This window comes from Diceros bicornis, chromosome 29 (assembly GCF_020826845.1).
Source record: "Diceros bicornis minor isolate mBicDic1 chromosome 29, mDicBic1.mat.cur, whole genome shotgun sequence".
NCBI classification, from domain to species: Eukaryota; Metazoa; Chordata; class Mammalia; order Perissodactyla; family Rhinocerotidae; genus Diceros; species Diceros bicornis.
The window spans coordinates 3,715,480-3,743,136 of NC_080768.1; the positions used below are offsets into that span (position 1 = coordinate 3,715,480).

Below are 27,657 nucleotides of genomic sequence, written 5' to 3' on the forward strand. Positions count from 1 at the left end.
TAACCATTAGATAGAATCCATTCACTCCCCTTATAAAAATTCAATTATGAAACACTAATAAATCACAGTGGAATGACTGTCAAGGATGAAGCAGGATCAAGACTTTTCATCCACAGGTAGCTGCTGTGATGGTTTCTCCCACTGTTGGGAGGATGGCCAGCCCTGTATCAGAGAGAGGCTGCACACCTCATTTGACTTATAAAATGGGTTCCTGTGTGAAAAACTCCTGTGGCTTCACAGAGGTGCTTGATAGTCTTGCTTTAGGAAATGTCCAGGAGATGAACAATTTAAAGGCCATGATTGGTACCAACTTCACTATATGCAAACTAAAGAAAAAGAGAGGAGACCATGGCCAAGTAATGGAAAGTATTCTCTGACAACTCATGTTTTAAATGCTTGTATACTTTTATTTTTAATCAAAAACATATTGTTCATAGAATTTCTAGTTATTGTTGCCCTTTGTTATTTCAATAGTAAAACATTATTATGTTTTCATTAGTTGCAATATGAGTAAATGTATCAGCTTCACAGAAGTTATTTGTAGTATGTTTTACCAATCATTAACATTAAAAATATGAGATGAAAGTGGGAGATTTATTTAATATGGACTGACAGAAATCTATACTTCATGTGCTAGATTTTTTTGCCTGAAGCTAGTAAGAACTTGATAGAGAAAACTCATCAACTACAGAGTCAAAATTATAGCAATGATGCATTAACCTAAGATTTTAAATAAGAAATGACTTGTGTTTACTTTTTAATCACTTATCTACTGGTTTCATGAAAACTTTAAATATGAGTTTTAAAAAGTATTAAACATTTATATTCTTAGGTTACTCTTACCTGTCAAAGTACATTCATAAATTTTTCCCATATGGTCAATGCTTCTTTAATTACTAAACCAGAAAGGTAAATATTACAATGTTGGTGAAGATGATTAAGTTATTTTCAAGTTGTATATTATTCCACTAGCATGAAACACATCAGGGCAAGATTTTTCGTCTTTTGTTTATCAATGCATCTGTTTGTAGGGTTTAGAAGAGTGACTCACACATAATAGTTAATCAATATTTGTCAAATAAAGTCCAAATATACTTTACAAGCTCCTGTTGATCCCATCAATCAAGAGCTGGCAGGCAAGTAAAACAAGGCGGGATTTCCATGAGTAATCATTACATCATTACAGTCTACCTTTGCCACTGCCCTGACCACCCTAGTTAAACACGGTCGAGCACTTTCCTGAGCATCTACTGTTCCAAGGCTTTCTATATATCAACTTATTTAATCTCCACCACAACTCTATGAGATACTCCCTATTATTTGTGTTTTTATAGATGATGAAAATGACCTCCAAAAGACTTAAGAATCTTGCTCAAAGTCACACGCCTAGGGGGTAGCATCTGTGATTGTCCCCACTGTACCAAACTCAATTTTCCAGGGCCCTAAAGGAACCAAAGGAATTCATTTGATTTGAATAGAGGCACCTCTCTGTGTCAACAGCCCGTTTTAGGTCTCAGGAAACACCGTCTGTGGCAGAAGAAGGGTATGAAGCTTTCGTATTTGCACACATGCCACTGAAGAGGTGCTGTCTCTAAGAACTGAAAATCTCTAACCTCTATACAAATAGATTTTCTATATTCCACATGCATGTTTGCAAAATTTTTGTCATTATTTTTAACATTACAATTAATGTTTTTGCCCATAAGGTGTTTTACAGTGTTTTGGATTAATTTCTTAGGATAATTTCTAGGACCAAGATTTAGGGTGAGATGCCATATACAATTTTCAGATTCTTGCCAAATAACTTTCTAAATAGAAAAATTTAACTCCCAGAATAAGGCATTGTCTATTTCATCATATTTTTTGAGCTTTCTGTAGTCTCACAAAAACCTAATTAGACAAATATTTTACCTAACTTTTGTTTTCATTGAAATGTGTTAATAACTACTAAAGTTATTAGATGTATATATTATATATTATGAAGCGAAGTTATCATATATATAAACTTATATAAATTTATATGTCTTTTTTTTGTGTGTGTGTGTGAGGAAGATCAGCCCTATGCTAACATCTGCCAATCCTCCTCTCTTTTTTTTTGCCTGAGGAAGACTGGCCCTGGCCTAACATCCGTGCCCATCTTCCTCTGCTTTATATGGGACACAGCCACAGCATGGCTTGACAAGCGGTGTGTCAGTGTGCGCCTGGGGTATGAACCAGCGAACCCTGGGCCCCCGCAGCGGACCACGAGCACTTAACCGCTTGCACCACTGGGCCAGCCCCAAATTTATATATCTCAAGTTTATACATGTAGTATGCTGATAGATATAGATATATATTTACACTCTATTTTGTGTGGTCTGTTTATTTAAATCCTTGGCCATTTATTCAATAATATCTTTGTGGATTTTTTTTCTTATATTTTACAGGAATGTATTTTGGTCAAGTGCAAAGCCTTGGACCATTCTATATGATCAGACTGTGTATGCAATGTTGGAGTCCCATCATTGAGAACCCTCAAATGTGGGGATAATTTAGACCCCCCAAAAGTGTGGGAGTATAGGCTGGGCTTGCATCCCAATGAATGTCCAGTGCAGGTAGGTATTATTATTTTCTCCATTTTATAGCCAAGAAAGGTGTGGGTGAGAGATGTTCAGTAAGCTGACCATGATCACATAGATAGCAATTGTCAGAGATAGTGCTTGAACCCGTGTCTGATGTCATGGTTCACTGCCCAGAACCAATATTCTAGACGAACTATTCAACAATTGAAATATTTATTTCTGATCTTCTTAAAAATTTAACAGTTTATCTTCTTTCCCCAGCCTAGGGGGGGCATACAGACAACAGTTTTAGATTAATTGCTGTCCCCTTTTCTTCAGCATTATTGAGGTATAATTGACTTTACCAATGAGTTTAATACTTTCATAGGTTTTCCTGTTACTAGTTAGTGTCCTTTCCTTCTATCTTGAAGAACTCCCTCTCACATGTTTTCTAAGGCCAGTCCAGTGGTGAGGAATTCCTTCAGCTTTTGTTTGCCTGGAAAACTTGGACTAATTTCTCTCAAGGATGGAGGTGACTCATTTGGTTGGGTCTTCTTTTAATTCTCCCTTGCTTCATTTGTGTCTCCCCAAATCGCTTGCTTCCCTCACTACTTGGAACACTGTCTTCCAGACTGTGATCTTTACTTCTATCCTTTGTTTCACCCTATTTCATTTATGGCTTTTACCATAATTTGTAGGTATTGATAGATTGCAAACTCTATGAAGGCAAGGACATCACACACAGCCTAGAAAAAGTAGGTAAAAAATTAAAATGAAATGAATTAATAAATGGTTGATCTAAGTAGATGATCTCCCCAGATAGAGAAGAAAATAGAATTAATTTCAGCTACATTAAATACCTGCCTAAGTGGTTGAACTAGGATTTGTCTGACTTCAAGGCCCTTACTCTTTTCACCATGACAAGAAAACTTTTCTATTTTTTACATCGTAGTTTAAAAATATTTTTACTTTTAGAGTTTAGATTTATGTTATAGCCAAATATTATTAGGAAAGAACAATTGCCAAGTATTTGGATTTTGTTTCCAGTTATACAACAAGTAGTAAAGTTTTATTAGTTGATTGTTTGTCTTTCATTACCCACTTTATACACTCTATACTGACTTGACACCAAAAATTACAGCTTCCTGAAAAACAGAATGTGGCCCCTTAAGAGATCAGTGCAAAATACTTAAACCTCTGTCCTTCCAAGGGAACTGACACACAAAAGCATGTTTAGTTTCCAAATTGTTTAAATAGATGATCTTAAGACAGTTCTTTCTCAAAGGTGACAGGAGCAGCTGATAGCAGCCATTGATATCATGACTACACATAGTAACTATTGACATCGAGACTACGTATATATACCATGAACATTTCTGGATGTTTTATATGAGCACGTCCTGCCACAATGGAATTTAAAGAGTTCTTCAATACATATTAAAGTTCAACAATATTAGAATGAAAACAGTCTGCATTTCTTGTGATTTTAGTTAATAGCAAGATAATTATAATTATCTTATTAATAGCAATATAATTATAATTTTCTTTTTAATAGCCATACAATTATATTAGTTGGCCAATGTTTTACATATGGCCCAGAGTAAACATCAATGATTGACTCAGTATACATATATATTTGAATATTAGTGTGTGTGTGTGTATATACGTACATGAGTGTGTGACCTTGTATGTGTTTGTGTATGTGTAGGGAGTAGGGGATTACAATCATCTTTTCCTCCATCTTTCTTCACTTGTATTTGTGTTTCATTCCTTTCATCCTATCTTTACATTGCAAAATCCTCAAATGAAGTTTTCACAAGTAAAATTTTCCTGATCTCTCAAACTAAAGTTATCTCGTAATTCCTTTGACATTATAATCAGTTAATATTCATTAAATCCTTATGATACTTATATCACATTCTATCTACTATAATAAATAATTCCTACAAGATGATCCAACTAGACTAGGGGTTCCCTGAAGACAAATTACATCTCATTCATTTCTGAATATCCTGCCATTCCCAGCAGAGCAACCTAAAATAGAAGACACTAAGTAAATCTCACTGAAGGAAGAAATGTATAAAGGTTTGTTTCTTTGTGTGTTTGTGTTGTTTTGATTATTAATTTCTTTGCTTTCATCTTCTCTGAATTGTTTCAGATGGTATGGACTTGACTTACAAAAATTACCTTGAGGGAAACTCATAGGTAATTTGCTATTAAATTTCACATTCTCCAGTTCAGATCATCAAATATTTTAAATTTTATTTTCAAATTTAGTGCCAAGAAAAACTTGGTCACTCTTGAGAGAAATTTAGAAACTTCCCTTCTCCGCTGATGAGAGTCTGGTAAATTTCCAACTTCCTCTTTTTACCATAGATGCCTGGAAATTAAAAATTAAATATTAATTTTGGTCTCTACAAATTCTATTAATCTCCATTTATAGTTAATTAATTCTCTCCTCTTGGCTTTCGTTTTCTATTTCATTATATTATGCTGTATGTGTTTTGTTTAAACAAGTCACTAGAAATAATTTGTAAACACAGGTTATGAGTCAATTTAATAAAGGAAAGAACGGTAACTGGTCTCTGGTGCCGTTTTATCCGCATAATGACATGGAAAGCTCGCGTGGATGCCTGTCTCTTACTTGTTCATCTGGTATCACAGCTTCCACAAGAACCACTTTGTGCCAGAAACAGTGGTAAACTAGGAGCCTGTAAATTTGAATTTTACACCAGCCAACTCCGTCATCAAATAACAGTTTACTGAGAACTCCTACGGGGATAACAAAATGACGGCAAGCTCCGCCTCCAAGAAAAGCTTCCTGTCTAGTGAAGAAACAGCTCATCTACAGCATAACTGTTATTATCAGTAGGACAAATCCTGTACCTGCGACCTCCTGGGGCCCGGAGACCCACAGAAGTGAGTCATCACCCAAAATAGAGAGCCTCCGTCACCCCCATAACCTCGAATTCCCCACAATAACAACTGTTCACAGGTTGCTCTCTTTACTGCAGTCTTATTTTTTCTAAGCACATATAATTTTAACTCTCATTTATAAAATATTCATAATTCATAGATTTATTCAACTCATATTCTCTCTATTCGTACTCTTGGAACCTGCCTACCAATAAAAGCATTATTGTAAGAAACTCACAAACACGTTCACAACTTTAAATATTTCAACGCACTCTAAAATGTAGCATGCAACAAACACACGTGAATTTGGCAAAGGGTTTGAAAAATATCAATCCTCTTAGGGGCTAATGAATAGATTTAGGCATATTTGTGGGGAAGTAATTTGAATGAAAAGTATCATTTGCATTGCTCACCCTCTTCACAGTGGTACTGAAATTACTGCTGCCCAGCTGGGCTCTAATTGTCACTAATTGAACACTCTGATATTGGTGTAAAAGATGTATCCCAAGTATATTACGTGAGTGCATTATAGTGTTAACGCTCTTAGGGAACTCGGCTTCCCTTTTTGGACACATCCATTATTTCCTGAGGTCTAGTCTGCTCTCCATACCTTCCCAGTGCTCCCATTAGCTTTAATGAAAGGAACATAATATGGGAACAGTGAGTGGAGAGGGAATTGATGTCATCATATGCCTTTGATTGCTAGTCCTGGGTTCCACTGTTTTTAAACTGCCTCCTAGAGGCTTGTGCTTTACAGCAATTAGAAGATGAGAAAAAGAAAACAAAAAAAAATACTGTGTAACACCTGGACCACCAGAAGTCTCTTCCAGCTGTACACAGCAGTATTTGAGCAACAGACAGTTATGTCAGACAGCTCTGCTTTACCCATTCAAATATGATGCCTTAGTCCCCCATCAAATTTTATAATTCAGATTTAAACACACTCAGACACAGGCATGGCAAAATTTCAATAGTTTTTATTATGTTTTAGGTCAGGAAATTGAGGACATCTTCATTATTGGGAGCAACTACAATGTGTTCTAATGTCTTCTGATTATTGTGTCAGAAATGCCAGGCAGATATTACTTTATTTTGATTGCTACTACAAGATGTGATAGAAATATTGATGAAAAAGTAAAGAGGCATCAGCATGGCCAAAAGGCTAAATAGAGAGAGAAAGAGCAGGAAACATGGTTAGTAAATTTTCACTTAACTCACAGGGTATCGTGTGTGTTATGGACTGAATATTTGTGTGCTCCCAAAATACGTATGTTGAAGCCTTAATGCACAATGTGAAGATCCTGGGAGGTGGAGCCTTTGGGCTGCAATGACTAGGTTTAGATGAGGTCAGGAGGGTGGGGCCTCTGAGAGGGGATTAGTGTCCTCATAAGAAAAGGAAGAGACCAGATCTTTCTCTCTCTCCCACTATGTGAGGACACGAAGAGAAGACAGCTGTCTGCAAGCCAGGAAGAGGACCTTCATCAGAAACCACATTGGCCAGCACCTTGATCTGGACCTCCCAACCTCCAGAACTTAGAGAAATAAATGTCTGTTGTTTAGAAGCCACCCAGTCTACGGTACTTCGTCATAGCAATCCAAGCTGATTGAGACAGTGTGGAAAAGTATCTGAATTTTAGAGGCTGCTCATGCTGCAGGCAGTCACGAACAAACCTAGTAAACATAAAAGCATACTCCAAAAAGACCATTTGCCTCTAAGAATGGAACTATATTCTCAGCCAACACTACCAGAGTTAAAACATCAAAACTAGGGAGAATACCTCACAGATATTTTAAACTGTGTATTATTATAGAAATGGCTCAACTGTTTTAAACCACAGGCTCATCAAATAACATCTTCTATTCCTAGTTACCTTTCTCTCTTTTTGTCTTTCTACATTTTTTAATGTAAAGTTGGTTTCATCTTTGTAGAGTGCTTTACAATTTATAAAGCATTTTCTAATACATAATTTAATGTCAACATTTTAAGAATCGTATGAGCCATGCATTATGTTTTCAGCCACAGACGTAGATGGGAACTTAATCGCTAAGGAAAAGGAGAGCTCACATTGCACCTGAGCACATCTTAAACTGTCTCAGTCAGATCATGATTGATACATATCAGGAAGAGGCTGCAGGATATTCCTGAATTTCAGATTTAGTGTTGGTTTTTATATGTGATATATTCCTAGAAGCATAGTTTCCCTTATCCTCTGGTCGGGGAAATCTCGACATTTTACTCCCTTGTTATGGTATATCTGGCAAACTTTCCATCAAGTGGCTCTGCTTCTCTTGGCTTGCATTTTGCTTCACTATTTGGTGTTGTGGGTTCTCCTTTTGCTTTTCTATTCAACACTGTGAGTGAAACACTCTCCTACTTCAGCTAATTCCTTTTGTTAGTTACTCCCCGCGGACACCTTACTTCTGCTCAATTATGCCAAAGCTACCCAGTCTTTTCTTTTACAAATAAGAATTCACCAGAGTTTCTCCCTGTCCTTTTCAAAATTTGGAGAATTCAGTGTCTTCTACACTTCCTAGATTTTTCTCCAAAGGACTGTGTGACAAGGAATAAGGGTAGGGATCCTCTCAATCCCCTTTCACGTTGCAGGCAAGCTTCTAGCAAGATGAGGAGCCATACTCCTTGATATGTTGCCCCACAGATGTCCTCCATGGCTGCGCTGGCCAGTAGTTAGCTTCTCTGCAGATCTTTTCAAGTTTCTGGGTGAAGATAGTCTTTTCAGGCTGAAACTCCCACAGCTGTTCTAAAGTATACCTGTAATTTCCACTGTGTTTCCCATAAAAGATTGTGTCCTCCCCCGCATCCAGGTCCACACAACTACCCACACCGAAGGGCCCTTTAATGTTAAACCATCATGTGCAAACTGTGACTTTCCCACAGTCAAAAATGCCCGGACTGCTAGTTTATTACAGTCACTTGATCTTTGTATAACACGTGCTGAAATGTCGAGAGACCATGAGACAGAAAATTGTTGTGAAAGTTAGGCTGAATGCACAACGTATCGCAAGAATATAGAATCCACAAAGTTTTCCTCAGTAGAGAAAATGCAACCTCGTTGACCTAAATCTTCCAAAACTACTTTCCACACCACACGACCAAAATTTTGCATTTTAAATCTGATAAATTAGACCAGATTTGTCCCCCTCAAATTGACATGATCTCGTGTCATAATTTCTCTCTTTGACTCTGACTCCCCTGAAGAAATACTATTTGATAGTTCGTTCAGTCATACATTTGATAAACATGGAAAATAATAAAATGGAGATTATAAAAATGGAGAAAAGAAAAAAAATTATAATAATAAAAATGGAGAACCTCTGATCCTACACACCGTGCACTTGGCAAAGACAAGAAGAGGAGGAGTCATTGAGCCTCGCTCTTCAATGGGTCGGCAGGTTGATATGCACCCACTATGAAGAATACTTTGATTTTATCTGCCAGGCTTCCTTTACTATAAATCTGGTTAGACTTAACCACAACCTGTGCTAAAGTTGGAGCACTCAGATTTAAATCCTGGATCTGCATTTATGAGCTGCATGGCATTGAGTGATGGATGGAATCTTTCTGTGCTTTAGTTTCCTCATCTGCAAAATGGAGAGAATAATTGCACACGCATCAAGGGTAGCTGGTAGAACTAAATGAGGTAATACACGAAAAGCATTTACAATAGTGCTTGGTACATAGAATCAATATACAGATCATAACTATTGTTATTATTATTACTATTATTAAATACTCCATAAAGAGCAGGGTACCAATTCACCATAAATTATGTGCATGTTATTTAGATCTGGTATATTCATTTAGAAGTTCACCTGTCATTAAGGAGTACCACTTTAAAAAAAGACCATATTAAATTATACGGGACAAAGTGTTGTCCAGAGAGGCCAGATCCAGAATACAATACTGGGATGTCTCAGAAGATCAGGAGACAGAGAGAAGGCAATGGACACCTAGAGAAACTGAGTGAGGGTGAAGCCGATAGCAGAAAAATGGAGAGAGGCAGAAAGTGGAAGGAGCAGCAGTTGGAGGGTCATGATGGCAATAATGACAGTAACTATCATTAGTACAGCTCTCCCAGTCCCAATCACAGAGCTGAGCCACAAGCATCCCTCCCACGCCGTATCCTCACAACGACCCGGAAGAATTCCACTCTGCAGATAAAGAAAGGGTCTTAGGGAAGGGAGTTAGCTTCCCGAGAAGACATAGCTTGATAAATGGTGGAGACAGGATTCAAATTCAGGACTGCTGGCTTCTTTCTTTCGCAACTTCCAGCAATTTAAATGGCCTGAAATATCTCCTGTTTTCCCCCCATATTTAAATGACCTATACTGTCATCAAACCTTGACCTGTGTATGTATTAAGCCATGAAAAGAGACTTATGGAATTACATGCCAAAACCTTGGAACAGGAAACTGCCCAGAGATGCCACACCACACCCTGTCAACAATGAGCGCCATATTTATTTCTAACTTTTTCTTTCTTTCATGGACTCCTTTCATCACACTTTATTTCTCAAATAGCAGTCCACATTGTGTCATGGTATAGATCATGTGTAATGCATTTTCACTACAATTTCCATGATTATGGGCCATTGTTACTTATGGTTAGACATTCCCTTAGGGAATCTTTGTATCATCTGATGGGACAGTCAATTGCAGCTCTCGAGCACAGAGCAGTCACAGAAAGTTCTGGTCCAGAAACTATCACACTGCACTCGCAAAACATGATCTATGCAGTGAAACGATACTGCAAAATCTGTTGCAAGCTTAACTCCAAACGCCAGATTCATGTTCTTACTAAAATTTCACATGTGTACCCAGTGTATTGAGCCAAATTCTGATCCATTGCCATAGAGAAAATATAGACTACAGATGAGTAGTTGTTTTCCAATGTAGAATGCCTAATTTCAAAGCAATTAATACCTTTGATTATAAGATGATAAAGCTAGATAAAAAGACATATTAATATATGTTTCTATAATGGAATATGGCATCAAATAATGATTGGTCATTTTGAATCCCAGCACCCATGAGTACAGTATTTTGAGTTTTCACCTAGATACATTAACAAAAAAAATATATAACCAAGTACAATATATTGATTTTTCAGTTAATTAAAGTAAGAAAAAATATAGCTAGAGGTTTGATTTGAACAAACTGCCAACCTCTTTTCAAAAATACAAGTTTCTTCTTGGTTTAGGGTTCACTGTCTACATTTTACCTACTCATACAAACATGTGCCTGCATGTGTGTGTTAGAGAAAATGCACAAAACAGAAAAAAGGGAGGGAACAAGAAAGAAAGAGGAGCAGGAAGGAAGCCAGAAAGGAGGAGAAAGCTCAAGTGAATGTTTAAAAAATTAATACTTTATTTCAGGTTTTAATTCAACTCATGGTAAGCCTACAAAAATAAGACAAATTAGAATTTGGTGATGATGGGTGGATTGTCCGATAGAGAAATAATGCCCGATCCCATGGGGTCGCTCTGACCAGTTTTATTACGGTATTCATATTCTTAGCTTTTGCAACATTGCGGCTTTTGTGTTACTTAGATGTGACTTGTCATGAAAAATTACACCACAGATCCTGTGCTCCTCCAAACTTCGGGATACAGCGTGATGGATGTAAATGGAGGCTTCCCGTCCCTTCTCACAGCTGGTGGTAAATGAGAAGGTACCAAAGAAGCACTGATGTGTTATAAATTAAAGTCCCATTTTATGCTTTAGGATATTCCCCCACCATGTACAAGGCACATTTGCTGAGAATAAATTATTTTTTAAGCAGGCATATCTGTTACCATTCATTAGGGTTACAGATTACATTGTTTTTCTTTTTTAATATAAAGTAAATACGTATATGCATACCTACCTTCTTGTCAGGTCTAACACATACACACACACACATGCATGCATGCACACTCATATACACTTTTGAATGAACTCACTGCTTAAAAATTACCCATTACAAATGTTTCAACAGTTAAAGAAAACGTGCACATAATTTTACTGACTTGCCTGCTCTCTTTTGGAACACTAACCATTTCCCTGTATTGAGTGGCGGCCACCATCTAGTATTTGAAGCTCTTCACTAAACCAATCTATAGATTCACAAAAACTCCACAAGGCAGACAGTACCATTCTCATCACAGCCTCTGAGAACTAAGGAATTTCCTCAACATTGATTTTGTCCCTGAGTCTGTCCCAAATACTTGTTCTTTTCCAATTCATCATGCTCTCTTGCTTTTAACATTTCAAACCATTCTGCATAAACGAGAAGATTTTTTCTCCTTACTAACTCTAGCCTAACAGTTTCCCTTATCATATCCTTACTCCAGGTTAAGCCAGACCCGCCCCTCACCCCCCCAGCTCTTCACTGTTTCTTGAAGTTCTGATTCTTTTCCTATATCCCTAACCCAAAAGCCCACTCTAAAATCCAGGATCACACAGCTGGGAGCTACAGGCTGAAATAAGCAGGATCCCTCAGCTCACTTGGGACCCGCTGCCTTAGAAGATCTTCCAAGAGCATCTCCATTTTAAAGCATTCTGGTGTTCCTTGAGACTTTGGGAAAGGGAAACAAAGAGCTCTGTAACTTCCTTTGTTTTGGCTAAGAGCATCAAGGTTTCTCTGTAGTTCATCCCCATGTTTCTAAAAGTTCAGTCCCATAAAATTCTTGCAGAATGCTGATTAAAACAGAGATTCCTGAACACGCCCAGACATCTCCAAACTTTCCAGCCATGAGTCTTGGATGTTTGAATTTTTAACAAGTTCCTAGTTTAAGATGAAAGTTGAAATATCTCTGCATAGCCATGTGTAATGTCCAATAATGGACTTTTCCAGCTATCAATAGCACCATCCTTCTCTTTTCCCCTGCTATCCCGTGTTCATACAGTCTTATAAATTTTATGTGTCCTGTTCATAGAAATTTGTAATTGTTTATTATCTCTCATTTCTCCTTTTCCAAATCCACCCAATATACCAAAATGATCTTTATTTTCTTGAAGCATTGTTTTCCTTATACCAGCAGATATTAGAAACACAATGAACAGTTTATCAAAGAAAAATAGGGCTTGCTGTCAAAATTTTTAAGATATTTCTTATTGTTCTGTGGAAACAGTGGATTTCTCTCCTAACCCTTGAATACTTCTTGGGCTTTCCCACGTCTGTACTTTTTATTTACATGTCCCATGCCTAAAATACCCACACATATTTTCTATCTAGACTCTTTCCATTCTCAGGGCCTATGTCAAATCCCAACTTTTCTATGAAATAGTTTTTGATGACCTCACTAGGGAATTATTTCTCTCTCAAACTCTGACAGCATCTTTTTACCTCTATTGCTGATTTGTCATGTTTCATGCACAGCATGATAGTGGCTAATGGATACAGTTTATTGAGTATCTATCTGTGTACTAGGTATGGCAATAGGTTTCTGACCTATATTTTAAGCTTCGCCCAGCAAGATAAGTATCATTAACCTCATTTTATAGTCAGGAAACAAAAACTCTGGAAATTTGAATAGGTAACCCAAATTACCTAGCTACAGAGCGGAAGAACACAATTTTTAACCCATTGTCTTTCTCACTCCAAGGCCAGCTCTCTTGGACACTCTGAGAAAAGCTGTTAAGGATTACAGGACTTTTCTGACACAGCAGAATAGAAGATTTTCCAGATAGAGAAAAGGGATTGAAGCCATGGGGAGAAGAAACAGCAAGTTGCAAACAAGTTACTATTGGCTTAAAGTGCAAAATGGAATGTACACATTGACAGGGCTCCATTCAGAGCAGTATCTGTACTGTATCAGGAAGCAAAGCTTTATCCAAACCCACAGTCCTAGGTGTTAACCCATATCTCAACAAAAAGAAACGCTTCGTGGTCAAATATTTTTGGTGAATTGCAATTTCCTCTACCTGATCTTTGAGTCACATTGACCAGGAAGATGTTAAAAGCACTGAGAAATCTGTGACAAAGGGACCTGTTTCACTTTTTAACCTAATGCTCTCTAAAAGAATTCAAAACAATATTATTTTCCAATGCACAGCTATTAATAGACTGGAAACAACCAAATATTCCTGAAAATGTATGGAAGAGACTGAAATATTGTATTTCTTTTCTTTCTCTTCTGATCCCTCCTCTCACTCCTAGGCGGTGGCTCCACAGCTGAGTTGGTTCAGCTAATTAAAACAGAATCTCTGCGGAGTGAGGCCCAGGTGATTGTACGTGAAGCTCAAATGTGAAATTCAGTGATGAACCCAATCTTCCTGGATCAGCTCCATTTTGCACCCCCAGCTCATTATAAAACTATAAGATAATTTTCCACAGATTAAAGCGCTTATATAAAACTATGAAATATCATAACTACTGAAAAGTTGTTTGCTTTTCAAGAAAACTTCAAATTATTATCAATAATATTAGTTATTATTTTTCCAGCTTTAATGAATTGTAATTGACAAATTGTATATATTTGAAGTATACGGTGCGATGATTTTATATACATATACCTTGTGAAATATTTACCACAATCAAGTTAATTAACATATCAATCGTCTTACATAGTTACTTTTTTTGTGTGTTTAGTGAGAACTCTTAAGATATGTTCTCTTAGCAGTGGAAAACAGTATGGAAGTTCCTCAAAAATAAACATTAGAACCACCATATGATCCACAACCCCAATTCTGGGTATATATTCAATGGAAACAGAATCATTATCTTGAAGAGATACCTACACTCCCATGTTCATAGAGGTATTATTCACAATAGCCAAGACATGGAAACAACCTTAAGTGCCCATCAATGGATGAATGGATAAAGATGCGGAATACACACTCAATGGAACGTTATTCAGCCATAAAAAAGAAAGAAAATGTTCCATTTGCTATAACGTGGACCAACCTTGAGGGTATTATGCTAAGTGAAATAAGTCAGACAGAGTAAGACAAATACTGTATGATCTCACTTATATGTGGAATCTAAAAAAAGCCAAATTAATAGAAACAGAAACTAGAATGGTGGTTACCGGAGGCTGAGGGGTGGTAGAAACAGGGAAATGCTGGTCAAAGGTATGAACTTTCAATTATAAGATGAGTAAGTTCTGAAGATCTAATATATAGCATAGTGAGTATAGTTAATAATGCTGTATTGTATACTGGAAATTTAATTAGTTATTACCTCAATTCTCTTATTGTCAACTATCGGCACCACCCACAAACACTCTAGACCCTCTCTACTCAGTCTGATCCACAGACCAGCAGCACTCGCATCACCGGGAGTTTGTTAGAAATGCAGAGTCTCAGGTCTTACCTCAAATCCACTGAACCACAATCTGCATTTTAAGAACATCCCAGGTGATTCCTACACACCTTAAATTTGAGAATCACTAGACTAGCACCTATCACGATTTCTGGCACACATTATTCATTCAAAAAATACTTGCTAAATAGACACATACACACTTCCCTGTAAGTTCTACTGTTCTCATCTTTTCTTTTACTAAGTTGTGTATTGTTAATAATATAATGATCTGGACATGCATAGCATTTGGATTTTCAAGAAATTGAATGGCGTATATGACTTATCCCTGAATATTAAAAATGATTTACTAATGGTCAAACCCATCGCCAGAAAAGAAATAGAAGTCAGATTTTTCTTCTAACTTTTCTTTTAAAGCACATTATTACTGTGGCTTTTATTTTCACAGAGGTTCATAGCGAAGATAAGATATATGTTCTAAAAGTCCAGCATAGAAGAAGCAATGCTTTTATCATTTAAAATCTTTGAACGTAATTTGCTGAAAATAGCCTTTTAAAACTAAATACAAGTTAAAAACAAAATTGTAATTTGTAATAAACAAGATTTTTACTTCAAAAGACTGTTGTTGTGTTCTAAGGTAGAAATGTGAACTCTCCATGGCACCGTTTCTTAGAGCAATACACATGCAGTTAGTTAGAGAAATTGCTGTATGTTACAGGCATTGGCTGAGGGCGTGACAAACATGTCCTCATTTGCTCCATTTACGAAGCCTCCGAGGTCCTGTCAGGACTACAGACAGGGATCTGGAACTTAGAGAGAGGAAACCTGCCCTAGGTCATCGAGCTCACTCAGTAGTCTTGGCTTAGCTACTATTCTGCACCGCCTCCTTGCAGAAAGAAAGGGAAAAATAAGAGGTCCTTCCCCTTTACTGGTCCAGCTTCATAATATGGCAGGTCCAGCTCTGATGACAGACAGAACACCTGGCTTCTCTCCTGACCAACCAACTGTGCACTTACGGCATAGCAGTAGATAATTTTAGGATGCAGTTTTCTCATCCAAACAATAAAGGGATTGCATTCAGAGATTTCTCAGGTTCCAGCAATACTAAAGTTTATAATTCACAAAAATCAAAACCTCCAAGATATATACATTTATTAAAAATGATGTTGTAACTCCCTAAAGGGCTTCAAATCAGAATCATTTAGGTACTTTTATGTATTAAAGTCACAAGACGGGAAATATTAATGTTTCTGGCCACTGCGCATGTGAAGGACTTAATCGAGCTTGCGTGGCATGTACCAGTAGGACAAAACCCAAGCAATAAAATGTCACATTTGTTGAAGTATTGAATTGCACAAATTACCTTATTCTCCTAACCAGTCCTCCATGAAATTGTACCAATTTTAAGAAGAAAGAAAAAATTAGATATTCAGAGTTTTGAAAGACACTTTAAATGAAGATATCAAAATGCACAATTGGAACATCATGACGTATAAATTGGCTGATTTGGGGAATAAATGAAAGTTCTCAACCATTATTTGAGAATACCTAAAATAGAATTGGCAAACCGGCCGCTTTAAATGACAGCGTGTTTTTAAAAGGCAAATTTATTGAAAAGTGTTAATTTAATTGTGCCTTTTTTGTTTCCTGGAGAAAAGACCACATACAGAAAGAGAGAGGTATGACTACAAAAAAAGAGGTATTTTGTATTTTGTGAAATGAATTCAGATCTTTAAAGGGGAAAATTATTCCCATTGCCTGCAACATAAATTATTTATAGGGAATATATTTGTCAATAAAATGAGAGTAAGCAGTGGAGGTTTCACATGAGAAGAGAAATATTAGAGCAGAGTTGTGGTTTCTGAGATCTGCCGCCATAGTGGCAAAGAATTGTTACTGTAGGAATCTCCGTGGGCTAATTATCTTTCCAATTGGTTCCTTCTTTAGGGAACAAGAATGTTTTATTTTTCTCTCTTTTGTTATCCCTTAGTCTGGTCATTTTGCATGTAGTCCTAGGGTGAAATATTACATCTTATTCATAGCTACCACCTTTAAAAAAATTATATAAGTTCCTATATTCAAGATAATTATTAATTAAAATAGTTTTCTAGCTTCATCAATCTTGTACATTTGAAATTCAAGTACTGATTTCAGACAAAATCAAAGATATCTAAGATGAATAACTATGATGATATTTCAGACATTTGTCAGGAAATATGAAGGTGGGCCTTAATTCTTAATAAAATGGTACAACAGCACCTACTGATGAAACCAGCACATTCATTAGAAAGGGCAGGAAAACGCTTACTTCGGGTATATGTGCCTGGTAATGAATCAGGAGCAGACAATCTGGGAGATCGAAAATAAGTCGGCATTTTCTGCTGGTCCATCAGAGAGCCTCCTGCCTTTCTCCTTAGGGTAAATTCCAGCACAAAAGACCCTTCTGTCAGCGCCTACTGCAGTGGGTGCATTTCAGCTGAAACAGCAGGGAAAGAAGAGCCTTGGAAAACTACTCCTGATTGAGGCCTTACAAAACACAGCCTGCCTGCCTCCCTCAACCTGTAGGGCTGCAGCACTACATCCAGTGACCCGTTAGCTGCCTGGTGCCATAAAGGGTCCCAGGGCAGGTAGCTGCTGATGGGAGAGGTAGAGTAGAGACTGGTTCCACTGTAGGCATCTCGGAGGGAATCGCTCAGTCTACATAGATAAAATGTGTGATCTGGGTGATGCGTGTGAAAGAATGTCATAGATCAGCTTAGAACCGCTCCATTCTGTAGAATTAGCTGTTATCGGAGAAATTTCCCTATTGAGTTCGGGGATGGGAGTGATAAGGGTTAGGGATGATCTGGGCTAGCCGTTATCTCCCCCACCTACCTACAATTTAAATGAGTCCGTGTTGTATATAAGAAGCCTGCATATTTACACTGTTAGGTAACATCTTCATGATAAATTCAGACCTGTCACTTATGCCCCATTTTAGAAGGCTTATAATATCCATTATTGTATTTAAACCCTAAAATATATATATATATATATATATATATATATAAAACAGTTAAGTAGGTTAAGATTTATTACCTTACTTTATAGTTAATAACACAGAAAAGAAGACTTGGACAGAGTAGTTCATGGTGACACCACCACAGAGTAACAGGGCTAAATCTGGACTTGAAGTAGCCTCATGCCCACCGTGGGGTCCACTGAGTAATTCTAGGATGATACTGGACTGTAAGCATACTACTATGATTTTCCCGGTTTAAAGGTGGCAAAAAAATATCATTTCGACACATTTAAATAAAGGAGGAAATATAACTTGGGACTGTCTCTGTCTAAGTCCCCATTCTGGTAGCTACATGGTAAGAGATTGATCCTCTCTGAGGTTCATTTTCTCATCTATAAAATGTGGATAATAGTATCTGTAAGTAGTCGCTATTGCTTAAGTTTGCCTGGTACATAGTAAACACTTAGTGAATATTGTTATTCAGTATAGTTTTTTAGAAAAATACATTATTCAAAGACATTTTTAGAGAAAACTATTTTGATTAAAAGAGGGGTTTAGGAAAAAGACTACAATATTATGCTAAGGATGTCCTTAGACCTCAGGCTAGTCTGTAGAGGTTCAAGAAAAGCAGAAATTCAAATATATACACAAACATAATACACAGAAATCTATATAGCTATATATATACATACACACATATGATATTTGTTTCTTATTGTTATGCTTGCTTGCAAAAAAAATGTTGAGATGCATACATTACAATAGGTTTGTGTAATATGGTTACTAAATTTAAATTAAACATGGAAAACAAGAAAGAAAGAAACCCGGTTATTTCACTTGATGGTAATGGAGCATTGCTATATGGTCTGCATATTCCTGAATGTTGCCATTGTCTTCCAAAACAGTGCAACCAGATTGAACTGTTAACATGACAGAGATGAAGTTCAAGGAAACAAGGAAAGATTGGAAACAGTCACAGGTTGGAGGAGGAGAAAGAGACATAACTTAACGCCATGTAGTTCCCTAGACTGACTCTTTGAACAGAAAAAGGACATCAGCAGGTCAGCTGGAAAACTTTAAATCATGTCTGTAAATTCGTCAGTGACCTTTATCAGTGTTAATTTCTTGGTTTCCATAATTATGCCATGGTTGTGTAGGATGTTGGCCTTAAGGGAAGTGGGTTCAGGGTATATAGCAGCTCTCTGAGCTAGTTTTGCAATTTTTTTGTAAAATGATTTTAAAATGAAGAGTTAAAAGATAAAATGAGGAGCGGGGAGGAGGTATTCCTTCTTTTGACCTTGGGCAGGTGAGCAGAAGGATTGATTTCAGAAAGGCTCTTACCCAGAGTATGCATCCATAATCCTTCCTCATTAGGGATTACGTATATACCAAGTCAATTATCAATTAAGTGACAAGTTGGATAAACATTGTAGGTTTCAAGTGTTCTTTGAAGCTCATTCAGCTTCCCCACTTTATTTGAAGTTTTGTTTTGACTTCAACAAGTCGCTGATTTGATTGACTTCAGAGTGAAATTGTGCCTGGTTAATGGGAACAAAATGAAGTGCAGTCACAAAACTTATTTTGTCCCCTCCAGTGTCATCTTCCACAATCCAGATAGGCAAAGGGGTAGAGTTATGCTGGTTAGTGAATCACTGAACTTAATCCTTGAAAAAATCATAAAGCAACAGATTTTCTCTTGATATAAGAAGGCAGGTCTTACCCAAATCAGCCAAGAAGCATTCCTGCATTTATTATTACTGAAGTTTTCCAGGGAGAGAGATTACACAAATGGTTTATTCCACTTGTATTACTTCTTTAAGTGCTCTGCCATCTGTATGTCAGCATAAGCACTACGTTAATTTAATGTTGGTTAAATTAGGCAGTGTGGGATTCCACGTAGGAGAGGAGGCTTGTACCTTAACAAATGTGCGAGGGATGCAAATATGAACTACAGTGAAGACAGGGATGCATTCAGGGTGGGAGAGCTGAAGGATGCTTACAAGAGAGGGGAGAAGGCCAATACTGAGAGCAGGCTGGGCCATTCTGTAGAAGGCCTTGAATGGAATGCTAAGGCACTGAGTTTTATTCTGATGGCCTCTGGCTCAGTCATGAAAGGCTTTTAAGGAACTGATGCATTTAAGTGTGTTTTGGGACACATTTGAACGCATTTATTGTTCTTTGTTTCCTTTCCTTCTCTATCCTACACATACCCTCTGTCACAGAAAGGGATGGATAAATTATTCTCATTCTATGAGGTGCATATTTGAAAGATAGTAAATGCTCCCTTAATTGTTTCCTGTCAAGACTATGTATTCCTAATCCCTTTAACCAGCATGTCTTAGTTTAGAAACCATAGTAAGTTAACTCAGAAATAAAATCAATGCTCTTTCTTCTTGATATTTCCAGAGTTATGAGTTACGTGCTACACCATCAAATCACTTGCAGAGAGAAAGAATGCTTGGCTAGCTCCACTGCTCACCATGTTTTTAATTGCAAGAAAATCGTAATTACTAGACCACGTTGCAAAGAGAACTAGAAATGGCAGCTCTCTGTTAAAGTAGAGTATTGATAGGAAGCCAACCTGTATAAAATTAGAGTCTGACTAGTTAAAAAAATAATCAGCCTCCTTTGATGTCCATATAGTGGTGAGGTTTAAATGACGAACCCCTCCACGTTTAATAGACGGATAATTTTGGCACATTACATCATTCACCACATTTAGACTGCCTCCACTGTAGCCATGGCAACCCTTACATAAAACATAGCTGAGTTGGTAATTTCATTCCAAATTAAATGAAAATAAGGCTAATCCTATTATTGTTCTTAACAATTTTCCAAGTACCTTCTTCTTGGAGTGCCCCTGCTTGTATATTCCGTCTTTTAAAAATAGATTATTGGAAAATTATGTGTTTGTGCAGTCATTCCATTCCTAGCCATTAACATTGTCCGACTGTCACTGCTATGTAACCTTGTGCCTGAGAGGAGGGCATATCCACCCACTCTGCTACTTAGTATTTTTCCTGTAACTCAGGGATGGGTAAATCTTTTAAATATACCAATTTGGACCATTAAACATTTCAGAGACTGTCACTCTAAAATTACCCTAAAATAGTAGTCTTTTTAAGATAAGCCGTATTTTGCATGTGTATAAATCTTAAAAGGTACTTCAAGTGATTCTGTTTTGTATTGTAAATGTGCTCGGGTATGTTTCAATAGTTATTTAGGAAAACCATCTTTTCCTTTTCAGCCTCTACTGAAGAGGATTTAAAAGATGAGAGTTCCATTTAGAAGTGGTCCTATGGCCAAGTCAAAATATTTCTTTTCATCATTATGATAAACACTAAATGTCATCCAGAAAAAGCTCTGCTTTCCTGACTCTCTACTCATGCAGCATGTGTGCAACATTGCTCTTCAGTTGGCCCATCTCCCCTATGGTAGGTACATGTTCAAGGCTTTGTGCTCCAACCTGCAGGCCTGCAACAGGGAAAGGTGACTTCCTGACAGGGCATTAAGGCTCAGACCTGGACTGTCCTGTTTTGGGTATGGTAATACAATGAAAAGAAAATGTAATTTGGAGTCAGAGGATTTCAATTGTGTTCCGGGTCTGCCATGTGCTCTCTCAGCTCTGTCATCTCTTGTCCTCTGTGTCTCCCAGCCTCTTTCTCAATAAAGGGTAGATAATATGAATAACTACCCCACAGGTCTTCTGTGTCAAGCCAATAGGACAATACCAATCATTATAAGAATATAATTATGAACACAATTCTGTCTAATAACGGCTTTGGAAAGAGAGCATGTTGACCAACAGACAGCCCACTTTATCAGACCAGAAGACACACTGGCACAAAGTCACCACCAAGAACTTTTCCAACAACTGCCCAATTTTTTTTTCCAATTTGTTCCCAGATCATCAATCTTGGTGCCTTGGCAAATATCTAGATGGATTTCAGAGAGCTGGAAAGAGTCTTCCAGCCTGAATCCGGACACCGAGAAGACAGGGGCAATTCTCTGGCTGCCATGCCGATATTCTCTCCATGACAATGATTGTGCATCGTTGCTCTCAGGTCCCACAGGTTGCAGTGGCCCAACTTGACATTTCAGACCAGAACACAGTTTTAGCACACTCATGAGCCCTCCACACACTTTTCTGAGTCTGATATTAAAGTGGTCGGGGACACGTGTCAGGGGAAAGTACAGATAGAGATGAAGCAGAGAGGAAGAGAGGATCCGAGAGAAACCAGCAGGGATAAAAAAAGAAGAAATGGGGAAAACTAAGTCAAACAACATCTTCTAACTCTTGCTTCCCATATTTAATGAAAATAAATGAAATTAAGGAGGCTTTGCCTACTCAGAGGTAAATTATGATGCGTGTGCGTGATCCACAAGTCCTTTTGCAGGTTGTGTTTCATTTTGATTGGCATCTCTGTTTCACATCCCTGCTTTTTATTTCCGACTTTGATATGGACATCTGCACCTTAAAGTTCCTTTCTTACACAAAGTAAGTTTGTTTGGCAAAAGCTGTCCTGATCATGGATTCTAAAATCATTGTCACACATGCCTCAGTTTTCTTTCTCTCTCTCCCAACCTGTCATCTTACCAGTGAGGCCATCAGTCAATGACCATTATCCTTAGAATCGCTCACAAATAAGGCCTTTACTATTAATCATACGATTTCAGAGAATCAGTCTCCATATATTTTGTGTTGTGATGATTTTCTGAAAACCAAAACAATGCAATTTTAAAGCTAGGAGAGTGTTGCAACACTGAATCTCCTACAGTGATTGATAGAGAATAGGAATTCAATAGATGTTTAATTAATTAATTTAAAAGTCCATTTATTGCAGCCTGCATTTTTATACAAACAGTTAGATGATTTGCCAAAGGTCACAAGGGTTTTTTGTGACAGAACATGGGGTAGAATCTAGGACACCCAGCTTTCAGTTCAGTATTTGTTTCCACTAACTCTGATAACACAAAAAGTGAGATAGATAATAATATCAACATGCTCTTTGAGTGTTAAAAGTTAAAATTGTATAACATCAAATAACAAAATGGGTAAATTTGCTCTCTCTAAAATTATTGTTCAAGATAAATAAAATTTAAAACAAAGATCCTAGAGGCAGTAGTTATTTTTCTCATAATTGAGGTAACATTTAACACAAGCACAATAAAACAAATGAAAGGAAATAATTTATCCATTAATATGAATCCTCTGCTTTGACTCTTAGAAAATAAAATTCAATTTCAATAATTGGTTTAAAACAGGTAGTCTAATTTATGACATGTTTCAGCCTTGATATTTTTATCCTTTAGTCTTTGTAGTGAAATGCAAACTTGAAGCTACAGGAATATTCACAATCATTTATTTCATATTCTCCTCTACCAATGCACAAATGGCCAACATTTCCTCTGTGTTCCACCTTAATCTGAATATACATATGTTCAAGTTTGCTTATAGTTCAAGATCTGAAATAGATAATTGGTACAGTTTTTAAAACACTAAGAAATTAGATGTTAAAACAAAAAATCACTTTGATCCACAACAAATGACTTAATTCAAGGTATACTTTAAGCCTTTAAACATCTATTCTTCAAATTCTCCCTTTTCAATTTCACTTATAGACGCAGCTAAAGCTGCTCATACAACCAACACCATAAACCTAAATCAACTGTAATTGATTAGATCCAGTTTTCTTCCTGCTCTACAAGCACACACACCAGAGAACTGATCATCCGTTGACTGAGTTTGTACACATGTTGGATTAGTATTTATAATTCGCCTGTGCCCCGCAAAGGTGGTGATATGATTTGGTGCAGCATCTTCAGGGACCAAAAAAGAATATGCAAGCATGTCTTTGCAGCAGTGTAGATAAATGATGATTGGTAACATGACATTTTAAAATGTCCACAGTCTAAAAAGATCTGTTTACATTAAATCGGCTCCAGATCAAATTCAAAACTTACTTAGCACGCTTGATGATCATCTTCTGTGCTGCCTTATAAGAGTCCAAAATGAGGGCATGGTAAGTTTTAGTGCCCAGGGCACAGATAACTTCTCCACATCCAGATACCAGCACAAAGACATTTTAGAAACTTTGAAATCAGTCACAATACAGATGACTTTTTAGTAGCCAAAGTAACGAGGCAAAGAAAGAACACTCACGTTTGCCAATGAATGCCCAATGAAAGCAATTTTATGAAGGCTATCGTGGGAAATAGGGTAAACACATTTCTTAGCCAGTACTTACCATATGGATGGTGCTTCTGTTCCGCTGATCTCTAAGAAATCGTATCCTTCTTCTAGTTGAAAGTCAGTGAAGACTAAAGCAATGGTGTCCCCAGGCTCGGCGAGAATGGTCCACGTACAGTCAGCACTGTTTTCATACTCTGAGGGGAAGTGAGGGCTGGAAATGGTGCTGCTTGTTCCCCGTAAGGTCCCTCCACAGGCTCCCTCCGCTGGAAGGGACAGAAGTAAAGAAAAACACTTTTCAAGATAGTCTCATACACAAGGACATCTACAAAGTGTCATTCTTGATTGGTGACAAATATTTCCTAACCTAAAGTTGAGCCATCCAATCTGACAAAGTGTTTCTTCTGAGTTGTTAGTTTAGGTCTATGGAAAGGCTTAAAAAGTATAACAATTACATCACATTATTAACTGAATTGCCACTATAGAAAAGAGTGAAACTGTAGCTTTTCTAAAATCTGAACTGGGTCGTTGCCATACACGTGACATTCCTTGATAGCTGAACGATATTTTCAGAGATTTTCTCCGAATCTTGGAAGATGGAGATAAGTCAGCAACATTTTGAGACTTAAAAGAATGTGACCATCTTTTCTTAATACCTTGATACCTGGCTTTGAATATGCCATGCACTTTAAAGAAGTAGTCACCCTAATCTTTATTTTCTGTAGAGTTTGGAATGTGGATTTGGTCTTGAATTTCAGATATGTTCTTGACTACTATCCTAACAGAGACACATTGATTCATAAAACGGTTCCAAGTAGGAGACAGTTGCATGAAAACTTAAAATGGAATGTCTTGGAAAGTGGAAGGTTAAAGGTCAGTAAAGATAAAATGCATTTAAGATAAAATTAGCATTGTAATAAGTATTGGTTTGAAGAGAAATAGATCTTGTCAAGTTTTCCATAGAGTAAAAAATAGATGTTATTGAATTTATGTCATCATCTACTACAAAATGTTATATACATAGTAGACTATATATGTAGGGTAGATAAGTATTTATAAAATGTTTTAAGACATGACTATGGATACCATTTCTTTCTTCCTTCCTTCCTCCTTCTCTCCATCCCTCATCTCCTTCTCTCTTTCTTATCAAATAATTCCTATCCAAAGAGTATATTTAACAATTTTGGATGTTGATGTTGCAATTTGAGTGGTATATAGTCAGACTATACCAAGATGGGGAGATTTCCCTTTAGCAGCTTATGTGACTAGACAAGATCACTTGGGACAGATACTTACATTGGCTATTGATTAAATAACTGTGTATATAAACATATCACACACTTACATATACAGATACCTTACTAATAACATAGTTTTTCATATATTAACATATATATACACATATATTATCATTAACACACATAATATAATTCTAATATGTAGATTTTATTTCTGTAATTTTATTATTTGCTACAAAGGTTGCCATCTCAATATAAGAGCAGATGCAAAGCAAACGAGTCACAGTGCTTTTTTTATATAAAAAAATAAAATGTCATAGATGAATAGACTTAAGAAAACTTATCAAATCCAATGCTGTGGTTGAATGATTAAATGAAATATATTAATGTAAGTCTGACAGCCAAGACTGCATAAATGCTCTGTAATTCAACTCGTTGGCAAACAGCCCCCTTCCAAAGTGTTAGAGGGGAAAAAACTGATATCATACCATTCTGGATTTTTGAAATGGTAATCTATGCATTGGATTATTTTACATACTATAAGAGACTTTGAAACAGGTAATATTTATGGGCATAATATAATTGGAAAATAGAATAAGAGTAAATAGAATAAGAAGCATACTGGGTTCTTCTGCAAAAATACCCGGGCAACCTTAACCAAAGACAGGTGATGTTAAACCTATCTGAGAAGACCACCAACAGGCACCAAACATCAACAACGGACGTCAGCTGTAGCTTTGGAGCGGGGCACTGGAGTCCCTGTATTTCAGTCTTTATATCTCCAGTTGCTCAACTGCTGAAGGTCTGATGACCTGCACAGGGTGTCTGGGGAGCTGGGGAGAAACAGTTCCTCTAGAGACTCCCGGAAGTGGATGTTTATTATCTGGCATAGAGATATTTTAGTATTTTAACAGCTGATAGAGCTGTGTTGGTGCCCACCAGCTGATATCAGCTGTGATCAAATGATCATACCCCTCAGCGGGGCATCTTCTTTCCCTTTAAAATGAGAGTGGTTGACCTGAATAACCCCTAAAGCCACTTCTACATTTCATTTTTTGGTGTAATGAGTCTAAGAGCTCAGACATTAAGTATTGAGATTTTCAATCTCGGGACCTCGGTTGATGACTTGAGCATCATGGAGGACAAACTTCCCTGGGCCAGGGAGTGACTGCTGTGCTCACTAATTCCAGGGAAGACTGGAGTGCCCATTGCAGGCATGGGCAAGTGACACAACTGTATGTCAACTTTGTTGAGGACAGGAGTAGATGATATTAGGAAGATGAAAAGGAATAGAAGAAGAAAATAAAGAGAAAGCAAATTTAAAAAGTTGGCAGAGAGGAAAAACATATTTTCCCCAAACCTGCAATCACCATTATGTTTTCTCTTGTAGCTATTTTAATGCCCATAGAACATTTTAAAATGAGTTACAGTTAGAATTACGCACAATGTAATATAATTCTTAATGCAGCATTTCACATAAACTATTACAGAATACTATTAAGATAATCTGATCGATATCTTCTTTGAGTATTAAGTATGTAAAACAACAAAAATACTCATGCCACTCATTGGATAAAAAATTTTAATCACAGAAAACTGTCTGTAGTACAGAGTGAGGTAAACCGTGTGTGTGTGAAAGCAACAATGGTGCTTCAAACATTTCTCCTATAGGACTTTTTAACTCTATTTTCTCACATATTTTTGTAAGAGAATATGATTAACACATTACACAACAGGACGCATAGTAGCATTTGAGGAAGGGCGACATAACTACCATTTTAGACTGACAAAATGATTTTAAAAAGAAACTAGTTTAATTTTTAGATATATGAAAATCTTTAAGTAGATTGATTACATAGTTAAAGCAACTGAGTAAACATTTTTCAACACACATTTGGCCTTGGAAAACATTAATTTTAATTAATTAATTAATTAATTAATTAATTAATTAAATTTGGGAATCATATTGGTTATGAACTTATCTCCCAGTTTGGCTGCTAAAAATAGTTAAACTGCATTCCTCTAACATATCATGAAATAATAAAAGCCTTACTGAGTAGAAATTGAAGTCTATGTCTTCATAGTTTACAGTGTTATAAGGACCTAAATACACAGAAGGATCCAGTATATGATAAAACAAACATCATAAATTACGGGAGAAGAGTGTATTAACAAGTGTTTTGGAATAGAGATAGAAATTTAAAACAAATTAATTTAGAAATAGTCTCATACAAAATACATATTACGTCAATTAAAATGTTTGAAAGAATAAAATAATGGGTAAATCAGCAGGATAAAATACACTGTATTATCTCAAATAATGAATTATCTCAACTAAACAGAAATGATGAATGTTACCAAAGCAAAAGAAACATTACAATAAATCAACATACTTGTATAAAGTATTCTTTCAAAATAAATACATAAAAATAAAATTCAAATTAAAAACAACACAATGAAAAATATATTTGCAACATCATAACAAAGAGATAGTATCTATACTTATTTGA

General features: G+C 36.7%; 1 protein-coding gene across 1 annotated transcript in view; it reads right to left on the reverse strand.

The window, feature by feature from the left end:
* The window catches only part of CSMD1 (CUB and Sushi multiple domains 1), a 1,554,536-nt gene that overhangs the window by 954,669 nt on the left and 572,210 nt on the right, over positions 1-27,657 (reverse strand). The window contains exon 5 of the mRNA XM_058524846.1: positions 23,968-24,175. Within this exon, the coding sequence (XP_058380829.1) occupies positions 23,968-24,175 (208 nt within the window). The remainder of the gene's footprint in view (positions 1-23,967; positions 24,176-27,657) is intronic.